Here is a 22,193-nt window from a genome sequence, read left to right on the forward strand (position 1 = left end):
TTTCTGAAGAAGGGTCTAGGCCCGAAACGTCAGCTTTCCTGCTCCTCTGATGCTGCTTGGCCTGCTGTGTTCATCCAGCTCTACACCTTGTTATCTCAGATTCTCCAGCATTGGCAGTTCCTACTATCTCTCTAGGAAATTACATGAACTAGTTAGTCCTTCTAAAGACACTTGTCTCCTGTAAAATCTGATTTCCCTGTCAGGAATGGCTGCAGCTCTGCTTTTAGTGGATGCAATGAATTAAGATCCACCCACGTAGGACATCAATCTATTCAGAAGTTCACACTTCTCTGAGAAAAGAAGGACCACCTAATGTCCAGTATATTCTTTCTCTTACAATTGTAAACTGATATCCACCAGTCATTTGTAATCTATTACATAAGAATGATGTTAAAACAGATCCCAGACATTTCATTGTTTCATCATGTTCTATCAGGCTATATTTGCTGCATAAAAGGAAAGAAACCTAGGTCTTTGATTCTATCTGAGTAGCTGAGATTCTTTAAGCTCGGAGTTATTCTTGTGGTTCTCTGCATGGGTCACAATATTGCCTACCAGTGGAGACACCAAAGCTGGGCACAGTACACAGCAATCTGTATTGCGTCAAAATAATCTCCTCTTGTTTTCTTTTCGAGAATTCTTCTATTAATACAACCCAATATGTTGTCTACTTTAGCCATGATTTTTCCATTGGTCGTGAAAATTCAAAGACTTCTGCACAATACCTTTTCTTTCCAGAATGAATCATCCTGGAAGAATAGGCAAAAAGGAAAAAACAAAGGTCGAGTAACTTTGTTAATAAGAGAAGGAATCAGTGTGATGGGGAGTGGTGACGTTATGATGCAGAATAATTTTGGATGGAATAAGAGACAGCAGGGGAAAGAATTTAGCAGTAGGAGCAGTTAATATGCCCTGAAGAGCTGCCTCACTGTTGGACAAAGTACTAATCGGGTAATAATTGAGGTGTGTAAGAAGGACAGTAACAGTTGTCGGAGGAGGGTTTAATTTACATGTTGACTGGACAAATCAGATGGGCAAGGGTATCATGGAAGGTGAATTTGTAAAGTGCATCAGGGATTGTTTCTTTGAGCAATACGTTATAGAACCTAAGATAGTAGGAACTGCAGATGCTGGAGAATCCGAGATAACAAGGTGCAGGGCTGGATGAACACAGCAGGCCAAGCAGCATCATAGGAGCAGAAAGGCTGACGTTTCGGGCCTAGACCCTTCATCAGAAAAGGGGGAGGGGAAGGGGGTTCTGAAGTAAATAGGGAGAGAGCGGGGGGCGGATAGAAGATGGATAGAGGAGAGGATAGGTGGAGAGGAAACAAACAGGTCGAAGAGGCGGGGATGGAGCCAGTAAAGGTGAGTGTAGGTGGGAAGTTAGGAAGGGGATAGGTCAGTCCAGGGAGGACGGACAGGTCAAGGTGGCGGGATGAGGTTAGTCGGGAGTAGATGGGGGTGCGGCTTGAGGTGGGAGGAGGGGATAGGTGGGAGGAAGGGATAGGTGGGAGGAAGAACAGGTTAGGGAGGCAGGGACGAGCTGGACTGGTTTTGGGATGCGGTAGGGGGAGGGGAGATTTTGAAGCTTGGGAAATCCACATTGATACCATTGGGCTGCAGGGTTCCCAAGCGGAATATGAGTTGCTGTTCCGGCAACCTTCGGGTGGCATTGTTGTGGCACTGTAGGAGGCCCAGGATGGACATGTCCGTACCAACACCAGCCCTAAACTCCACCTCTTCCTCCGTTACATTGATGACTGTATCGGCACCGCCTCGTGCTCCCACGAGGAGCTCGAACAGTTCATCCACTTCACCAACACCTTCCACCCCAACCTTAAGTTTACCTGGACCATCTCTAATACCTCTCTCCCCTTCCTGGACCTCTCTGTCTCCATCTCCGGCAACCACCTAGAAACCGATATCCATTTCAAGCCCACCGACTCCCACAGCTACCTAGAATACACCTCCTACCACCCACCTTCCTGCAAAAATGCTATCCCCTATTCCCAATTCCTTCGCCTCTGCCGCATCTGCTCCCAGGATGAGGCATTCCACTCCCGTACATCTCAGTTGTCCTCGTTTTTCAAGGACCGTAACTTCCCCCCCTCAGTGGTCGAGAACGCCCTCAACCGTGTTTCCCACATCTCCCGCAACTCATCCCTCACACCCCATCCACGCAATAAGAACCAAAAAAGAATCCCCCTCGTCCTCACGTACCACCCAACCAACCTCCGGATCCAACGCATCATCCTCTGACACTTCCGCCATCTGCAATCCGACCCCACCACCAAAGACATCTTTCCCTCCCCACCCTTATCTGCTTTCAGGAGGGACCACTCTCTCCGTGACTCCCTTGTCCGTTCCACACTCCCCTCCAGCCCCACCACACCCGGCACTTTTCCCTGCAACCGCAGGAAGTGCTACACCTGCCCCCATACCTCCTCCCTCACCCCCATCCCAGGCCCCAAGAAGACTTTCCACATCAAGCAGATGTTCACCTGCACATCTGCCAATAAAGTATACTGCATCCGTTGTACCCGGTGTGGCATCCTCTACATCGGGTTTCCCCGATGTAGAGGAAGCCACACCGGGTACAACCAAGCGGTGGCTCGGGGACCGCTTTGCAGAACACCTACGCTCGGTTCGCAATAAGCAACTGCACCTCCCAGTCGTGAACCATTTCAACTCCCCCTCCCATTCCTCAGACGACATGTCATCCTGGGCCTCCTGCAGTGCCACAACGATGCCACCCGAAGGTTGCAGGAACAGCAACTCATATTCCACTTGGGAACCCTGCAGCCCAATGGTATCAATGTGGATTTCACAAGCTTCGAAATCTCCCCTCCCCCTACCGCATCCCAAAACCAGTCCAGCTCGTCCCTGCCTCCCTAACCTGTTCTTCCTCCCACCTATCCCCTCCTCCCACCTCAAGCCGCACCTCCATCTCCTACCGACTAACCTCATCCCGCCCCCTTGACCTGTCCGTCCTCCCTGGACTGACCTATCCCCTCCCTAACTCCCCACCTTTACTGGCTCCATCCCCGCCTCTTCGACCTGTTTGTTTCCTCTCCACCTATCCTCCCCTCTATCCATCTTCTATCCGCCCCCCACTCTCTCCCTATCTATTTCAGAACCCCCTTCCCCTCCCCCTTTTCTGATGAAGGGTCTAGGCCTGAAACGTCAGCCTTTCTGCTCCTATGATGCTGCTTGGCCTGCTGTGTTCATCCAGCCCTGCACCTTGTTGTCTCAGTTATAGAACCTACCTGGCAATAGATCAGGTAATGTGTAATAAAGTAGGATTGAAACATCACATCGTTAGGAATGTTACAAACATACGAACAAGGCCCTTCCAGCCTGCTTCACCATTCAATAAGATCATGGCTGACCTGATTTTAACCTCAAGTCTACATTCCTGCATATTCCCGATAATCTTTCATCCCCTTGATAAGCAAGAATCTATCTGCCAATGCTTCAAAATATTTCAAGATTTTGTATCCACCGCCTTTTGAGAAAGGGAATTCCAAAGTGTCTCAACCCTCTGAGAGAAAAAAATGTTTCGTTATCTCTATTTTGAATGGGTACCCCCTTATTTTTAAACCAAGTCCCGTAGTTTCTAGATTCTCCCACAAGAGGAGAAATCCTTTCAATATCCACCCAGTTGAGTCCCCTCAGGATCTTCCATTTTCAATTCAGCTACCTCACACTCTTGTAAACTCTAGGGCGTAGATGCCTAGCTGATACAGCCTTTCCTTATAAGGCACTCACTCCACTCATTGCAGGTATTAGCATCCTTTCATAAGTATGGTAACCAGGACTGTACATGGAAATCCAGATGTGGTCTCATCAATGTCCTGTATAACTGATACATAACTTCTTTACTCGTACATTCAATTCCCCTCACAATAAAGCATAACATTCTATTAGCTTTCCTGACTACTTGCTGTACATGCATATTAACCTGCTGTGATTCATGAACTCGAACACCCACATCTCTCTGCATCTCAGAGTTCTACAACCTCTCCCCGTTTAGATAATATGCTTCATTTTTATTCCTTCTGACAAAATGGAAAATTTCACACTTTCCCAACCTACTTGCCAGATCTTTTCCCATTCGCTTCACCTATATCCTTTGTACACTCCTTATGAGTTCACAACTCCTTTCCTACCTATTTTTGTATCATCAGCAAATTCAGTGACCATGTCTTCAATCCCTTCATCCAAATCATTTATATTAATTGTAACTACTTGAAGTCCCAGAATCAACCCCTCTGATATTATATAATATTCATAATATTCTGCCAGCCTGGAAAGGACCCAGTTATTCCTACACTCAGCTTCCTGTTAACCAGGCAATCTCCTATCCATGACAGTATGTCCTCCTACACCAGGAGTTTTTATTTTCTGCAGCAACCTTTGATGTGGCACCTTATCAAATAACTCTGGACACGTAAAACCAATAATACACTGGTTCCCCTTTATCTGCAGCACATGTTCCTTCATCAAAGAACTCTAATAAATTAGGTAAGAATGATTTCACCTTGACAAAACCATGTCAACCTGTTTACCTTGAACTTATCTAAGTGCTCTGTTGTAATGTCTTCAACAATAGCTCCTAATATTTTCTCTATGACAGAAACTCTAGTGGATAGCAATTACAACATGGTAGAATTTCAAATTCAGTTTGAGGGCGAGCAACTGGGGTCTCAAACCAGTGTCCTTAACTTAAATAAAGGCAGTAACATGGGTGTGAAGAAAGAGTTGCCTAAAGCAGGCTGGGAAAATATAATAAGGGCAAAGTCAATAGATGTTTCATGATGCTCAGCAAAATCTTATTCTGGTCAAAACGAAGGACTCAGTAAGAAGGATAACCTTATATATGGCACCTTTATATGGCACCATGGTTAACAAAGGTGGTCAAGGAGATTATTCAATCAAAAACTAAGGCAAATAAAGTGGCAAAACCTGGTAGTAAGCTAGAAGATTGGGATTTTGTTTTAGGAACCAGTTTCAGATGACTAAAAATTATAGAGGGAGAAAATTAATTATGAAAGTAAAAGAAGTACAAATAAAAACCAGCAAAAGCTTCTACTGGTATATAAAAAGAAAGAGAGTAGCTAAAACAAATGTGAGACCATTGGGGAATGCAACTGGGAAGCTAATAATGGGGATAGGGAAATGGCAGGTAACTTAAACCAATATTTTGCATTGGTTTTCAGGTAGAGGATATGATAAACACAAGGCTATCAGGTAGCAAGATGTTAATAGAAGGAAAATCTTGTAACAGTCTCTATTACAAGGGAAAAGTTAGTTGACAAACTAACAGGCCGAAGGACAGATAAGTTGCCAGGACCTGATGCCATTCATCCCATTCAAAATATCCCAGAAAGTATTGGGAAAGTAGGACCAATCTCAAACGAGGAATTAAGAGGGCTAAAAGGGGTCATGAAATATCTTTAACAAACAGGGTTAAGGAAAATCCCAAAGCCTTTTATTTGTACATAAGGAGTAAGAGGGTAACTAGAGAGAGGGTTGGCCCACTCAAGGACAAAGGAGAGAAGTTATGCGAGGAGTCAGAGAAAATGAGTGAGATTCTTAATGAGTACTTTGCGTCGGTATTCACCGAGGAGAGGGACATGACGGATGTTGAGGTTAGGGATAGATGTTTGATTACTCTAGGTCAAGTCAGCATAAGGAGGGGGTAAGTGTTGGGTATTCTAAAAGGCAGTAGGGTGGACAAGTCCCCAGGTCCGGATGTGATCTATCCCAGGTTACTGAGGGAAGCGAGAGAAGAAATAGCTGGGGCCTTAACAGATATCTTTGCAGCATCCTTGAGCACGGGTGAGGTCCCGGAGGACTGGAGAATTGCTAATGTTGTCCCCTTGTTTAAGAAGGGTAGCAAGGATAATCCAGGTAATTATAGACCGGTCAGCCTGATGTCAGTGATGGGGAAGCTGCTGGAGAAGATACTGAGGGATAGGATCTATTTACATTTGGAAGAAAATGGGCTTTTAGTGATAGGCAGCATGGTTTTGTGCAGGGTAGGTCATGTCTTACCAACTTGATTGAATTCTTTGAGGAAGTGACAAAGCTGATAGATGAGGGAAGGGATGTAGATGTCATGTACATGGACATCAGTAAGGCGTTTGATAAGGTTCCCCATGGTAGGCTGATGGAGAAAGTGAAATCGCATAGGGTCCAGGGTGTACTAGCTAGATGGATAGAGAACTGGCTGGGCAACAGGAGACAGAGAGTTGTAGTGGAAGGGAGTTTCTCAAAATGGAGAACTGTGACCAGTGGTGTTCCACAGGGATCCGTGTTGGGATCACTGTTGTTTGTGATATACATAAGTGATCTGGAGGACGGTATAGATGGTCTGATTAGCAAGTTTGCGGATGACGTTAAGATTCGTGGAGTAGCAGATAGTGAAGGGACTGTCGGAGAATGCAGCAGAATATAGATAGATTGGAGAGTTGGATGGAGAAATGGCAGATGGAGTTCAATCCAGGCAAATGTGAGGTGATGCATTTTGGAAGATCCAATTCAAGAGCGAACTATACGGTAAATGGAAAAGCCCTGGGGAAAATTGATGCACAGAGAGATCTGGGTGTTCAGGACCATTGTACCCTGAAGGTGGCAACACAGGTCGATAGAGTGGTCAAGAAGGCATACGGCATGCTTTCATTCATCGGACGGGGTATTGAGTACAAGAGTTGGCAGGTCATGTTGCAGTTGATTGGGACTTTGGTTTGACCACATTTGGAATACTGCATACAGTTCTGGTCGCTACATTACCAAAAGGATGTGGATACTATGGAGAGGGTGCAGAGGAGGTTCACCAGGATGTTGCCTGGTATGGAGGGCGCTAGCTATGAAGAGAGGTTGAGTAGATTAGGATTATTTACATTAGAAAGACGGAGGTTGAGGGGAGACCTGATTGAGGTCTACAAAATCATGAGAGGTATAGACAGGGTGGATAGCAAGAAGCTTTTTCCCAGAGTGGGGTCTCCATTACTAGGGATCACAATTTCAAGGTGAGAGGGGAAAAGTTTAAGGGAGATATGCGTGGAAAGTTCTTTACGCAGAGGGTGGTGGGTGCCTGGAACGCGTTGCCAGCGGAGGTGGTAGAGGCGGGCACGATAGCATCATTTAAGATGTATCTGGACAGATACATGAATGGGCAGGGAGTAGAGGGATACAGATCCTTGGAAAATAGGCGACAGGTTTAGATAGAGAATCTGGATCGGCGCAGGCTTGCAGGGCCAAAGGGCCTGTTCCCATGCTGTAATTTTCTTTTTTCTTTGTTCTTAATTCAATGGATTCAAGGAGGGTTCTAGTGGATTGAAAAACTGCTGTTGCAATGTACCTATTTAGAAGGGAGGAGACAGACAGCAGGAAACTATAAGCCAGTTAGCCTAACATCTGTCACTGGAAGAAATAGGCCATTTAGGAAAGTTTAATGCAATCAAAGTCAACATGGTCTTGTGAAAGGGAAATCATGTTGACAAATTTACTAAATTTCTTTTAGGATATAACAAGCAGAGTCAATAAAGGGGCACTGATAGTGCATTTGGATTTCCAGAAGTCATTCAATAAAGTGTCATATTAAAGGTTATTGCACAAGAGAGGAGCTCACAGCATTGAGGGATGTATTAATATGGCTTGAGGATTGTTAACACATAGAAGACAGAAGTTCATGATTAATAGGCCTCTTTTCTGATTGGAAAGGTATAACTAGTGGAGCACCACAATGGCCTCAACCATTTACAATATATTAATGATTTAGTGGCATAGGGAGGGTGTAGTATATCCAAATTTGCTGAAGATGCAAAACTAAGTGGGAAGGTATGTTGTGACGAAAATGTAAGGAAACTGAAAAAGTATGTAATAGATTGAGTGAATGGACAAAACTTGGTAGTTGCAGTTTATTGTAGGAAACTGAGAGGTTATGCATTTCGGTAGGAAGAATCAAAAGACAGACTATAATATCAATGATGGAGATTCTAAAAAAAAAGCAGCACCGAGGGATCTGGGTATTCTTGTCATGGAACACAAAAGGTTAGCATAAGGGTACAGCAGATAATTAAGAAGGCAAATAGATTTTTCGGCCTTTATTGCTTGGGGATTGGAGTTTAAAAATAGGGAAGGCTCATTAGAACTTTAAAGGGTGTTGTTAAAACTGCATTTAGAGTACTGGTATAGTTTAGGTCCTTATATATAGAAAAGATGCACTGGTATTGGAGACAGTTCACAAGAGAATCACATGGTTGATTCCTGGAATTAACAGTTTTACTTATCAAGAATGGCTAAACAGGTTAGGCTTCACTTATTATAGTTTAGAAGAATGAGGACTATTCTTATTGAAATATACGCAATTCTGAGAGAAGTTGACAGGCAGGTGTTGAGATCATCTTTCCACTAGTTAGGGAATCTTGAACTGGGGGACATAGTAATCGAAGATTAAGCAACACACATTTAAAACGGAGATGCAAAGGAGTTTCTTCACCCAGGCAATGTCCAGAATTCTCTCCCCTAGAGAGTTGTGGAGACTGGGTCATTGAAAGCATTTAAGGAGGACGCAGATAGATTTTTGAAATATCGAGGAATTGAGGGTTATGATGAGCTGACATGAAAAAGGAGTGGAAGTCTGGGGCAGAACAGCCATGAACTTATTGAATGATAGGGCAAGTCTGAAGGCCCAAATGGCATAACCCTACTCCTATTTGTTATGTTCCTCTATCCACTGTAAATTTTATATGCCTATTTTGTATTTGATTGATTAACATGCAAAGATTCTATCAGCATTGTAAGACGCCCATTAGTGGAAGTTTACCTTGCTTTAGGCTGCAGCTTCAATTGCTTTCAGTCATCACCATACATTTCTGTATGTTAGACTGACCATGCTTACTCAGCAAAAAAGTTTATACCTTTGACCAGCAAGCGGAATCTACTTCTACCTCTTCAATGATTGATTCTTAAAGTCTTAAATAATTAATCTATGAAACATATTCTTGCAATGATCAGTTCACTTGTTTAGGCACCAGTTGCAATAGTTAAAACAAGATCACCTACTTTAATCTGAATGCATATCCTCCAGGCCAACACATTCTACCATCAGCCCCTCATATCCAAACCAAAAATGGATAAGGAGAATTGGTGGAGAGCCCAGACATCCATTAGTCTGTTGAAGCAGGTGCGCACAGTGGAAAGTATTGCCTGATTGACAGTTTCTTTTTCGTCATGTTGCTTTGTGAATTTCTCATTGTTTATTTATACCCAATAAAGAGGTGTCAAGTGTAATTTCTGCTTTTGGGAAATTGAAGATCTTGTTGATTAACACTTTTGTAATATCATAACAGCAGGGTTTTATTTAGTTAGGTAAGTTATAAATGGCTTTTTTTAAAGCTTTTCTGCACATGCCATTGTTAATGTATGATTCATTGAATCTATACGGTGTGTCTCTACTGATTGAATCATTTTCAAAATGTTGTGAATTGCTATGAAGAGTAGTTAGGTGTTGCTGGGGTGCATGGGTTTGCCTGAATAGGGCATGGGATCTTGGTGTGTTGGGTGGGAGGTTTTGAAGGGTGAAAGCCAGATTAAAGAACATTACTGAGAGACAGTCCTAATGATCTGAGGCAGACTAGTTGGGTGTTGTAACCAACCAGCTGGGCAGCTGTAAATCCCTTTTGGCTGCCTCCACCTTTTATCAGACCAGTGGGGTCTATTACACAGCACACATCCCAGTCCTCCCACATCCCAAGAATGAAACTAAGACTTCACTGGACTTCTTATTTTTCTGAAGGTGGATATGCCAAGATTGGAAATTCCCCAATTCCTATTATATTATCCTTTATCGCATAAATCCAGCCCAAAATGACAGTGTCCCAATGCCTCAGGGACATGCAGGAATTTTCAAAATGGGGACTGGTGTTGGTGAAGAGTCTGGGATCCATACATCTGTAATTAACAGCCTGTTAACCTACTGGTCATGAACAACGTAGGGCCAGAAGGTGATGTTTCAACTTGTGAAATGCCAAACCAGAGTAGAATGTTGTCTGTCGGACTGAATGCAGGTAGATAGTGTCAGATTTTGGTAGTATTGATGGTAGCTTGCTCTTGACTGAACTAAGCTCGTATCCTGCACCATTACATTTGATGATTGCATGATGAAACATCCAAATGTCCTTCACAGAGAAGTATGACACTGAGCTATATAAGGAGATATTATATCAAAAGACTAATGCTTAGTCAAAGAAGAGTCTTAGAGGATACCTTAGAGTGCAGCTAAATGTCAGGCCATGTTCCAGAGCTTGTCCTCGAGGCAACTGTAGGCATGGTCATCATTAATGGAGGAGTTATGGTTGAGAGTGGACAGGAGGTCAGAGTGGAGCATTATAGACATCTTAGAGTGATGGAGGAGTTTACAGGGAGAGAGGGTGTGATGAGGTCATGGACCCATTTAAAAACGAGGGTAAAAATTTTATCGTCAAAACATTGCTTCGTTGAGAGCCAATGTAAGTCAACATGTGTAGGGTTGATATGGGAACAGGACTTATGGGTTAAGACACAAGCAGCTGAATTTTGGATAAAATGAAAATTATGGAAGATAGAAGGAGGGCAATGAATTGTAATAGGTGAGTTTAGACATAACAAAGACACAAATGAGAGCTTCAGTAGCAGATCAGCTGAGACAAGAAAAAGTCAGTTAATCTTCCTCATATTTAATTAGAAATATTTAATCTTGTTTTAATGTAGTGTTATCTTTACCTTTTAAGCATGACTGGAACCTTTGCTTATGGGATTTTTAAATTCCTTAAAAGAATTTAAATTTGTTGCCAATTATGTATTGTACCTTTAAACAATAGCTATTCTTTATCAAGCACGGCCCTGTCTCTGGACTGTTTTCATCCCAGAGGAGTCAGTGCGGGGTTTGGTGTGGGTGGGGCATTTAGTGGTCATGAATCTGCAAGCAGCAGGTAGCTCAAGTGGCTTTTAAGGTGAACAATGGCCAAGTGATGGAAGCAGTTCCCTGGAACAGGACGTGCCAGAGCTCCATCCCCATTTGGAAGCCCTGCTGAAGTCATTGGGCCATAGCTGTGGCCACTAGCTGTTCAACAGATATATTTCTCCACCACCAAGAAGACCTGACAGTCGGACCTTTTGCATATTCAAAATCTTTTAAACCGTATCTTCATCTTGAAGTGTTCTGTCATTCTCCCTCTGGCATTCGCACTGCAACGGGTAAGACTGCAAATGTGTCATTGCTATGGACAGTGTCTTATTGGCCTTCGAGTTTCAGGAACCTGCCCACCATCCTGAATTGGATGATGATGACATACTCCAAAATCTAACTGACCTCCTCATCCAAAGTCATGTCTGTTGTCAGGTAGCAATGCGACACATGGCTTGGCCATGCAACCTCTCTCAATGTCGGGTTTCCAAATTAGCACAATCCAGTACGTGCTTGATGACAGGAGCTTGGCCCTTTTGTACTGAATGAAATTTGCATTTAAATGGCTCTTTCTAGTGGGAAAATTTCAGAAGCTATTTAATAAATTAGTTGTCTTTGTTGTTTACAAAATACTGCAGTTTTAATTCATAACATATTGAAACTGTACTGTTTTAACATTGAATATTGAGAGAAAAAAAAATTGAACCAAGTGATGAAGTGGCCTGTATTATCTAAGATCTGCATTATATCTTTATAGCCCTTCAGTTCGGTGTTCCAATGGGTTAGCTTGTTTTCTGTAAGCATCTGGATTTAATAGGTGCCTGTCCCCAGCTTCCTCAGCTCATCAGAATTGTTCAGACAGGGGAGGCACACACTTATTCTACCTGCCAGGATGACTCACACACCATATGTCTCCTCTGAATTTCAACTTGAATGGCTTTGGGGAAATGCTTTGCTTCAGCTGGAAAACGTTTGTGAGAGTTTCACTTCTAGGTTGACACGTACATTATAATTGTTTGTTCTACGTAACTGTTTTCTGAGACAAAATGTATTCCAAATGACTGCAAATGTTTTATTTCATTAATTCATCTATTTTCTTTCTCACATTGACAGGAAGTACATGCCATGCCAGCACACTTCCTGCATTTGTGCGGGCACCTACCCTGATGATGCAGCCATCGCTTGATATTAAATCATTTATGCCCTTTCCAATGGATACTGGCTCAGCTGTTGGACTCTTCCCGAATTTTAACACAGTGAGTAACAGCTGGATTCTTTTTCTCTCTGTCGTTGAGATTGATTCAAATATTGGTACCCAGTAGATGGAGCCTTTCTCACAAAATGACAAAGACTCCAAGTCTGAAGCTGCACATATTAATCCACGCTTCCAAATTGTTAGTTGATTTTATTACGTCAGGGACTTTGTCCATTTGGCATTCCATATTTGTCTGTGCAAATAGTCTTTCTGGTTTCTGTTAACCCACTACGTTGCAAAATAGCTGAAGCTGTACAGCATTAAGCTACAAACAGCCGTGAACTGTTCAAGCTATTAAAATGCTGTTGGTCTGCTTTTGGAGGAGCTAAAAGAGCAACAGAGTAAGAGAAGGGGATATTGATTTTGAGCTAAATGGAATAAAATTGATTTTTGCAGGTTTATGTAACCAAAAAATGTTTACATTTTTGTAGTTAATGTATCAATTAAAATTGTCATTTTCATTATTTAGAAAAAATAATTTTAATATGTTAGGTTTTTTTCAACTGTTATAATTTTGCATTTGATAGTTAGACATAGGATGACAAATTATAAGAATCGTCAAGCTTGTAGAAATTAATACAATTAAATAATTATTAGAAAACTATTTAATAAGTACCGAGCAATAGATGTAATTGTGGTTGGTTTCCGTTGCTGTATTTAATTTTTGGTTTATTTTAGTGAACCTTCAATTGCTCCTTTTATAGTGGTAAATAAAGCATTATGATGTTGAGAGAAGGCTTAGCTTTAGGTTTACGAGAAACGCTGTTTGCAGAATGCACACTGGACTGACAGAGATGCAGTTACGTTGTAAATGCCTTTGAGATATTTACAGCATGTGCAGTGGTCAGAACAATGAAAATTGTATTTGATGTATTCAAAATATCCTAACTAATTATAGCTTGACACAAAAAAAATCAGTTTGTGGGACAAAAGCAAACCACATATGCATGTGAAAGATAAAGTTGTGTCGGACAAAATATTCCTGGCTCCTTAGAGAGTAAAAATTACATGCATTGTAGTAGGATATTTGGTAAAGCATCATCAATGCCTTTATAATCAATAAAGAATTACGTTATCAACAGGAACAGACTGTGGGTGTTTGAAATATAGCCAAGTGGTTAACGACATTAATTCTTTTAGCAAATTAATCTAGCGTGAAAAGAGAATGTAACAGGGGATTTCTGATGTGTTGTAAATTAAGCTGTTGTCAAAGGCATTGTTTTTCAGCCAAGGTTGTGTTTTAGAATCTTATATATGGTTCCCAGTTTTCTAATTCTAACTAATAAAGTCAAAATTGGAAATTAGGAACTGAGAATATTTCAACCCTCTGCACTATTCTGTATCAATATTATTTTCTGTCCAGAAATCTGGAAAATTATGTCTTAATGCCGTTCATTAAAATCAGACATTTTTAATAACAATAGATTTCAGGTATCCTAGATTCTAATTTTAATGCCAAATGCTAAAACACGACCTGTGTTGAATGATACATAATGTTAACTCATTCATGTCATGATATTGGCAGGGGTTGTATGTGTCGTCATCAGTAAAGCGGTTAGAATTAAACACCATGCCTTCAACACTGAGCTGAATAGTAAATCAGGAATACCGGGGAGCACAAATATTCCATCATTTGACTGCGAGAAAAGGATGATGTCCTCTGGTAGATTGCTAGGAGTTTCTCTTCGTTCCGGGCATATGCACTGGTCTTCTCGGAATAAACAAAAAAAAGTAACACGTATTCCAACAATGTTGCCCAAAACCAGACACTCCTACTCATGAACATGTAAATCTACAAAGCTATTTGGATGCTATATTTAGCAAAAGTCAAATTGGAACCTAATTTATGCAGTTGACATTATTTATCTCATGCTACTAACGCATAATTTTAAGATATGAATTGTAACTTTTGCTCACATTATTTCATTCTGTGAAACTGTGACTTCAATGTGGGATAGATGAAAGAAAGCTTGGTCTGGATAGCTTATCAGATACTTCTGGAATTGTAGATCAAGAGGCAAGTCATATTTTGTGGCTGGGCTGACAATGAGAGGAATTCACATTTAGTATTATATTGGCAAATGTGACTATCTGTTGAAGAGCTGAATTGTCCTGTACACAAGTTGAGAATTGTTTGATGCCAAGATATAAACTTGAGGAGGGGGGGTTGTTCATTTATTCATGTAAAGGACAACCAAGCAATTTGAAGGCACCTGGTAAATAAAGGAAAGTTTTAAAATACCCATGTACTTGACAGATCAAAGTACATATTTACAGTGAAAGATAATTCATTTGCGTCTCTATCAGGGTTTAGGCCCTGAGTGCCATGTTGCCATGGAGTTGGACTGTGGCTGTGTGGGGTGGGGTGGGGGGTTACTGATGGTGACGCAGTGATTGTGAAATAACTCCACAGAGGCCAGTATCCCATCACCAAGTCACCCTTTATTTACAAGTGCACAGTACGTGGATCTGACCCAGCTAGCTCAGAGCCTGTCCCAAGAGTAAAAAGAATCCCTGAGACTCTTGTTTATATCTGTCAGCCAGGGCTCCCTGATTGGCCCAGATTAACAGCCCCAATCAGGGAACTCATACTCCATGTGATCCACCTAGCCAACCTCATTTTAATCACTACAGAACATTAGGAAGTTTTTGGTTTGTTTGTTTTGGTATATCTTGGCTGTATTGTTTAGTATGTGTCCGGAGCAGTTTAAAGAAGGCAGAGAGAATGTGCAATGATAAGAAACAGAAAGCCACCAGTAACCTGTGGTGTTACTATGTAGAGATGCAAGTGAGTCTTGTGTTCAAGCTAGTGAATCCAAATTCATGAGATGTTGGTGTAGGGCTGGAGTATTCTCTCAGTTGGATACCAGTGGAACAATCTTCAAGAAGGCCCTCACCATAATTGGGACTGAAGGAGAATCTGATTGAATTCTCGGAGTTATGACATAACTTGATTTAGGTTCCAAGAGAATTGAATCTTGATAATTATCAGTAATGTAAAATAAAGCAGTTCTTGGTTGAAACTAAAAGTAGAATGGGAACAATTTCTGTGGGGAAGTTCGGTTTAAGGTGTAAATGCATACAAGTTATAAGATTAAATTAATAGTGCTTTTTTTAATCTTGTGTTTGTTGGTCAGAGTCTTTTTTTTCCCTTTAATATGTGAAATTTTGATGCATGGTCTTTTCAGTTAATAACTGGAAATTCAAATTTCTTTTTTAAAGAATTGCCTTTACACCAAGGTAAATTTGGGCATACAAACCTTTGATCATGTGATGGAAATTTTATCCATTTCTATTAATAAGCATACACCATACATTGTTAATGCTTTACTAAGTTCTTTTATATCCTACTGTATCCTGCTGTTTTGGTGCACTTAGTTGAGTAGAACTACTACCTTCCCCATGACCAAGCTCAATGTCAATGCAATGCATTGGTGCTCAACTGCACAACTGAGATTTCTTGCAGACCCCTATTTTAAAATGGTAAGCCAGACTTTAGATGCTGCATTTCATTCTATGAAGTTCCTAACAGAACTTGCCTGTTTAGGTCATAAATGCAGTGACACGAGTGGATTAAATGGAATCGCCATAGGAGAAGCAAAATATACTTTGGCATTTTGTTTCAGGCATTTGGAAAAATTTTTTGAGGTGCCAGTTCTTTTCTAATGGTGTGTGCTAAGTTTTTGTAATTTAATTGATGTGCTGGAAGATGTAATTTGCCATTCAGTGGCCATCTTGTATACCTGAAAGTTCTATTCGAAATGAATGAGTTTGTATTGCTGTGCCATATGGTAGCAGCGATCCAGGTATTCCTGCAATCAGCTTGAAGGGAGCCAGTAGAGGTCAATACTATTAAGTGCTATAGCATGTTGTGGACAAGGGAACAAGTGTAGGTATGAAGAATGGTGGTTCATGGTTGACTTGCATGGAACCAGAAACATTCAGGGTTTTGGGAGGAGGAGATGTTGGGGTTGAATTTTGGGTGATAGTGGAGAGTCTGGGCAAATATTTTCAATCTGTTGAGAGAGCTTGTGATTGTTTTCCCTTATTTGCATCCAAATAAGCCATATTGTTAATAACAGGAGTGGCACAATATGTCGTTAAGTGTAACCAATAACAGTATCTATATGGAATCCTGAAGTAGCAATACACCTGCAAGGAGCAAAACATCTGTCAGACAAAAATAAAGATCTTTCCTGTCAATACAACCCTCACCCTTGAGACTGATAGGACTCAGTAACTGACATGGGGTTCCCAATGTGCAATTAAAACATGCCCAGTCAAAAGCCCCATGTCAGCTAACAGGCATAAGCACAATTTTTAGTTCTTTCAGTTTGTGTTTCTTGTTTATGTTAATGATTGTGCTGTGTAGAGCACTGCAAAATGCATTGGTGACTGATTGTGCATTCAGTGAGGGAAGAATGGGAGCAGATGTAAGTGCAGCTAGAACAACTAGTAGCTAGCAGGTAACCAACCCATTTTAGACAGTGTTTGGATTCCAGTTGCGGACACAGAGAAGAACTGCTTGTGAAGAAAGACTGTGAGAGAAGCTAATAATAGAGCAACTGCTCAAAGACAAAACTCCTAGGTTCTGCCATACAATGCTGGAGGCTTTATTTTAGGAGATGGATAGGAAGAGAGAGGCCATGTTTCTGCAAGAATGAGGAGGTCTCCACTGTGAAAGGAATGGGAAGATGTAGTTATGAAGGTTAACGAGAGGAGTCTAACTCAAAGCTCTGGCTGCAATGCCACTCTAAATGTTCAGTGATCACACAGAAGCTGCATAGACCAGTGAATGCATCTTGCATATGACAACTGCTACCATTGTTCGAGCAGCCTCTCATGTTTCTCAATCTCACCCCATCACTCATCCATCAGCGATCGCTAGCAATCATATTTGTGGCTAACATTCAGATGCTCCAACTCATGTCACATATGTGCTAACGCTGTAAGTCTCGGACCTATACTCTCAGTTTTGACATACTTCCGGCTGTGATTGACCACATCACCCAAGCACCTCACAGCACCCTTGCTGACAAACTTCCCTCTCACATACAGCTCACGTGTAACAGGAGGCATAAGTAGAGAACAAATAGGAGCTTCTCCTCAATCCTTTGGATCAATGATTCTCTGCACTATGGAGCCAGCTGTAAGAGAGGCTGGTGTATTCAGTGACATACAAACTGCAGAAGGTGCAAACACAGACTTATTACTTTCTACTCCACCTTGTTACCATAATCCAGCCCCCACTTCTATGTTTCTGATTTAGATGCCCGAGAACTGACTCCTGCCCAGACAATGTAGCCTCATCATGAAGGGTTTGAGTTGCTATTGGATGAAGAGACACAGCTCAGATGCTGGCACTCTGCATACTTTAGAGACAATATACACATGAAATTCGCATGTGGTGACTCAGCAGACACAAATGGCAAGGGCAATAATAGCATAAGTTTCAGCTCACTAGCAGGCACAGTCCTAGATGAGTTTTGCTTAAGGACATTGTGGTTTCAACCTTGATGACAAGGAAGACAAGAGAATGCTGATGCCCCTGTACTCAGAGATACTTAATGTAGTGGCAGGCATGCTGCAGAGACTGTAGTTAAGAAACATAGAGGAGTCTAGCTTCAGCTTAGTACAGATTTTCTCTCAGAACTTGGAGTCTATTCTCTCTAGCATGTATGTCATGGCCAACTCCATGAGGGTGGTTGGTTATGGATCACACGGCCAAAGAGAGAGCAGCATTTGGTCCTCTGGGACTGTGGCACCTCTTATTTGTTTTTCATTTGAAGAGCAGGCAGCAGGTCTACTCTTTGAGGATCCATGAAGAATATGGCTTTCTGCAGCACGTCTTCCTGTTCCTTCTCCTTAATGTCTGTGTTCCATGACCTTGTCATGCTGAAGCCCAAGAGAGACTGCATTTATGAATTGCAATTATGTCAGCAGACTTTCTGTTTATAGCTCTTCAAAGCCCTCTGCACTCTTTGTAAAAAGTCCAGCGACACTTCCTTCTGACTCTACCATTTCGCCAGCATGTGTTCAGCTGTTTAAGAGAAGACAAGGTGTTAACAAGATCTGCAAAGTCCAAAACAGCAGACCATGAGCCAAGTCAGCACTTGCCACTAAATAAGTCACTGTGTTGTCTTTCATCTTCTCATCCCTGCATTAGGCAAGTGTTTAAATACCAGTGCCCCATTTCTGATGATGCTCCAAAAACCTTTTATATCATAGTTTTAATTGATCAAGTTCCCTTTGTCACTTTGAAAGTACATCCTGCCTCAAGGCATCAGAAACGGCAGCTCCTGCATCGGCTTTCTTGTTTTGCAAAAGAATTATTCCTGCATTCTCATCTGCTAAGCCAGGCACCAGGAGCTGTAAAGTTAAGAATTCCTGTGTCAGATGCAGGGCCATTAACTTCTTGGACAAGCAACAAGCAACTCAACTAAAGCATGACTTCTTCATTATAGCAATCTCCATATTGCTGTCTTTTTCTTTGCCTTCTGACTGCTCAGCCAGTTATCTGATCCTCTGCTTCAACCAAGCTGAAGAAATGAATCAGAGTAACTTGAAATACTGTGCCAGGTACCATTGACTCATTCTTGACAGATCTTTGGCAAAATTGTTCACCTTCCATCATATCAATAGCACAGATTAATTCTGTGGTGAGCAGGTAGTAAGATAAATCTTTTCCGGACACAATGTACAACATTTATAGCCAATGGTGAATTAATTAATAGATGATAGTTCTATAAGCTGCTGAAACAGGTTGCAAGTAAATTATTTCCAGTAACAGATTATAGTTACAGACATTACACACCTAATCTGGTCAATTCAAACCTGTCTCATGGATCATTATAAAGAAACAGAATGAAATGGATACGTTGGGTGGAATCTTACAGTCTGAACAATGTGGGCCATGTGAGAAATATAGGAGAATTGCATGAGAAATATAGCGAAACCTTTCTTGGCATCAGCAGCAATAAGTTGCACTTTCCAACAAAGTTCCGGGCATTATCATGAGTTGTTTTTTGCTAGGGAGCAGTGAGATGCCTATTAATAGGAATTATTGTTCATTATAACCCTCATTAATTGCAAATCTCACCTTATTAATGTGCAGCTCCCTATCCTAGAACCCCACACAAGGAAACTAGATGCTGAGAATTTCCGACATGAAAGTCAGAGAGTAATTACCTGGTGACTCCAGCTCACCGCTTCCACCTCCAGACCTCCATCTTGGATGCTGAGAACCAGCACCCAGCATGCTCCCTGAGTAGTGCCCACATGTGCCATACATCCATGGACATCGGTGTCAGACATTTTACAGCCTCTCCGCGTCAACATACTCATCTCTGATCCACTTGCACCATGATGTGAGTAGCCTGGACATTTTAACAGAGAGAACAGTCACATCCATTAGGCAGTGCTCCCAGACAGGAAGGTCAGACTGAGAGTCATACAGGCAAGGGGATCCCAGGTGCCATGTTGCAAGAATTTTTTTTAAAAATTCATTCATGGGGTGTGGGCACCACTGGCCAGGCCAGCATTTATTGCCCTTCCCTAATTGGCCAGGGGACAGTTAAGTGTTAACTCCATTGCTGTGGGTCTGGTGTCATAAGTAAGCCAGACCAGGTAAAGATATTTCCTTCTCTAAAGGACATTAGTGAACCAAATAGGCTTTTCCCAACAATCAACAGTGGCTTCATAACCACCATTAGCCTTCTCATTCCAGATATTAATTGAATTCAAATTCAAACTTCTGCCATGGCAGGATTCGAACCCAGGTCCCCAGAACACAACCAGGGTCTCTGGATTAATAGGCTAGCGATAATACCTCTAGGCCATCACCTCCCCTCTTGACCTTTGCTTTTATCCAACAAATAAAAGCTTCTTGCTGCCTGTGAGGCCAAGAGCAAAGTGTGCAGGGTGGATAAGCAAACTGATCATTGCCATTTTGACAGGGAGGCCGCTGAAGTGGGGATAAAGGTTTTTTTTCAAGGAAGTGTAATAATGGTAGCAAAGGACAGTCTGGGGTTAGATACTGTTCTCTGCAGTGACAGTTGGGAGTTGTGAAGTTTGTGTTGCTTACCAAAGGTCTGGATTAAGGAGATCTCCTCAGGGCTGGATAAGAGTTTGGTGTCAATGTGGGGGAAAATCCAGTTGTCAGGCTTAACGCAGGGTTTAAACCAAATCTGTACCAGTTCCCCAATAAACAAACTAACTAGGGAGACATAAAAGGCTTTCAACAAATGAAGCAAGGGTGTGAGGATCCAAGAAATGGTAAGATAAAAAAAATGGAAGAGAATTGTCAAGGTTGCAAAGCAGAGTCGACATTTGGGTAAAAATAAGTGGACTGGGTCACAAAAAGACAGAGAATTCAAAAAGAATTCCTGCCAGGGGCACAGACAGGAGATTCTGTGGCAGTGATTATGAATCTTGGATAGTTTGTTACTTTCTAGTGCCAGGGTTAAGGATGTCTCAAAACGTTTGAAGCGTATTGTCAAAGGGGAGAGTGAGAAGCCAGAAGTTGTTGCACGCATTGGTAAGAAAGGATTAAGGTTTTGCAAAGTGAGTGTAAGAGGTCAGGAAGAAGGTTAAAAAAACAAAACATCAAAAGTAGTGATCGCTGGTTTACTTTTGTTGCCAATTCTAATGAGGGAAGGAATTAAAGGACAGGGGAGATAAATCAATGGCTGAAGAGGTGACGCAATGTGCAGGGATTCAGTTTCTCGGATCATTGGGATGTCTTCTGGGGCAGAAAAGACCTGTTCAAAAAGGATGGGCTTCACCTGAACTGGAAAGAGGCCAATATCCTGGTGGGGAGATTTTCTAATTCTAATTCAGGAGCCTGTAAACTTTTATAGAGAGGAGGTGGGGTCTTCCTAAGTAACAGTGAAAGTAGAAAGAAAGATGAGGATGGTTATGAAACAGAAAAAGCAAGTTAATTAGAGAGGGCAGACAAGGGCAAATCAGAGAATGAAGTAACTCTGAAGAATTAAACTGCATTTATTTCTATGCAAGAGGTCTTACAGGTAAGGCTGATGAACTTAGGCATGTATGGGAACCTGGGACTGGGACGTCGTAGTTATCACAGAAACTTGGCTGAGGGAAGGGCAGGACTGGCAGCTCAATATTCCAGATTTTAGGTGTTATAGGAATGATAGAAAAGAGGCAGGAGAGGGGAGGGAGTGGCATTTTTGATTAAGGAAAACATTACTACCATAATTAGAGAAGATATTTTTGATGGATCATTTAGTGAAAATATATGGGTTGAAATTAGAAATAAAAAAAGGGATGATCACCTTGATGGAATTGTACTATAGGCCCCCTAATAATCAGAGGGAAATTGAGAAGCAAACATGTGGCGAGATCTCAAATACATGTAAGAATAATAAGGTTGTAATAGTAGGAGATTTTAATTTTCCAAACATTGAATGGAATTGCTCTCGTGTTAAAAGTTTTGGATGGTGAAGAACTTGTTAAATGTCTTCAAGAAAACTTTCTTTCTCAATATGTAAATATTCCTACGAGAGAAGGAGCAAAACTTGACCTTTTCTTAGGAAATAAGGCAGAGCAAGTGACTGAAGTGTCAGTAGGGAAACTCTTTGGACTAGTAATCATAATAGTATTCGTTTTAAAATAATTATGGAAAAGCATAAGTCTTCCATAAATGTTAAAGTTCTTAATTGGAGGAAGGCAAATTTTAATGGTATGAGACAAGAACTTTCAAAGGTTGACTAGAGTATACTATTCACAGGTAAAGGGAATGACTGACTAGTGAGAGGCCTTCAAAAGTGTGATAATGAGAGTTCAGAAGCATTATGTTCCTGTTAGAGCGAAAGGCAAGGCTGGTAAGATGAGGGAAAAATGGATAAATAAAGATATTGAAGTTCTCGTCAAGAATTAAAAAGAATCATAGATATAGACAACTGGGATCAACTGGAGATAGCAGGAGCTGCAAATGCTGGAGAACCTGAGATAATAAGGTGT

At 41.5% G+C, this 22,193-nt stretch overlaps 1 protein-coding gene across 2 annotated transcripts in view; it reads left to right on the forward strand.

The window, feature by feature from the left end:
- znf385b (zinc finger protein 385B) overlaps positions 1-22,193 on the forward strand; it is a 338,099-nt gene that overhangs the window by 219,724 nt on the left and 96,182 nt on the right. The window contains exon 3 of one of the 2 annotated variants that reach the window (XM_048599027.1): positions 12,068-12,210. In XM_048599027.1, coding sequence (XP_048454984.1) covers positions 12,068-12,210 — 143 coding nt within the window. Of the gene's footprint in view, positions 1-12,067; positions 12,211-22,193 lie in introns of those variants that run through there. The other variant, XM_020527202.2, reaches the window with a different exon arrangement.

This window comes from Rhincodon typus, chromosome 7, assembly GCF_021869965.1.
Source record: "Rhincodon typus isolate 14 chromosome 7, sRhiTyp1.1, whole genome shotgun sequence".
Classification (NCBI taxonomy): domain Eukaryota; kingdom Metazoa; phylum Chordata; class Chondrichthyes; order Orectolobiformes; family Rhincodontidae; genus Rhincodon; species Rhincodon typus.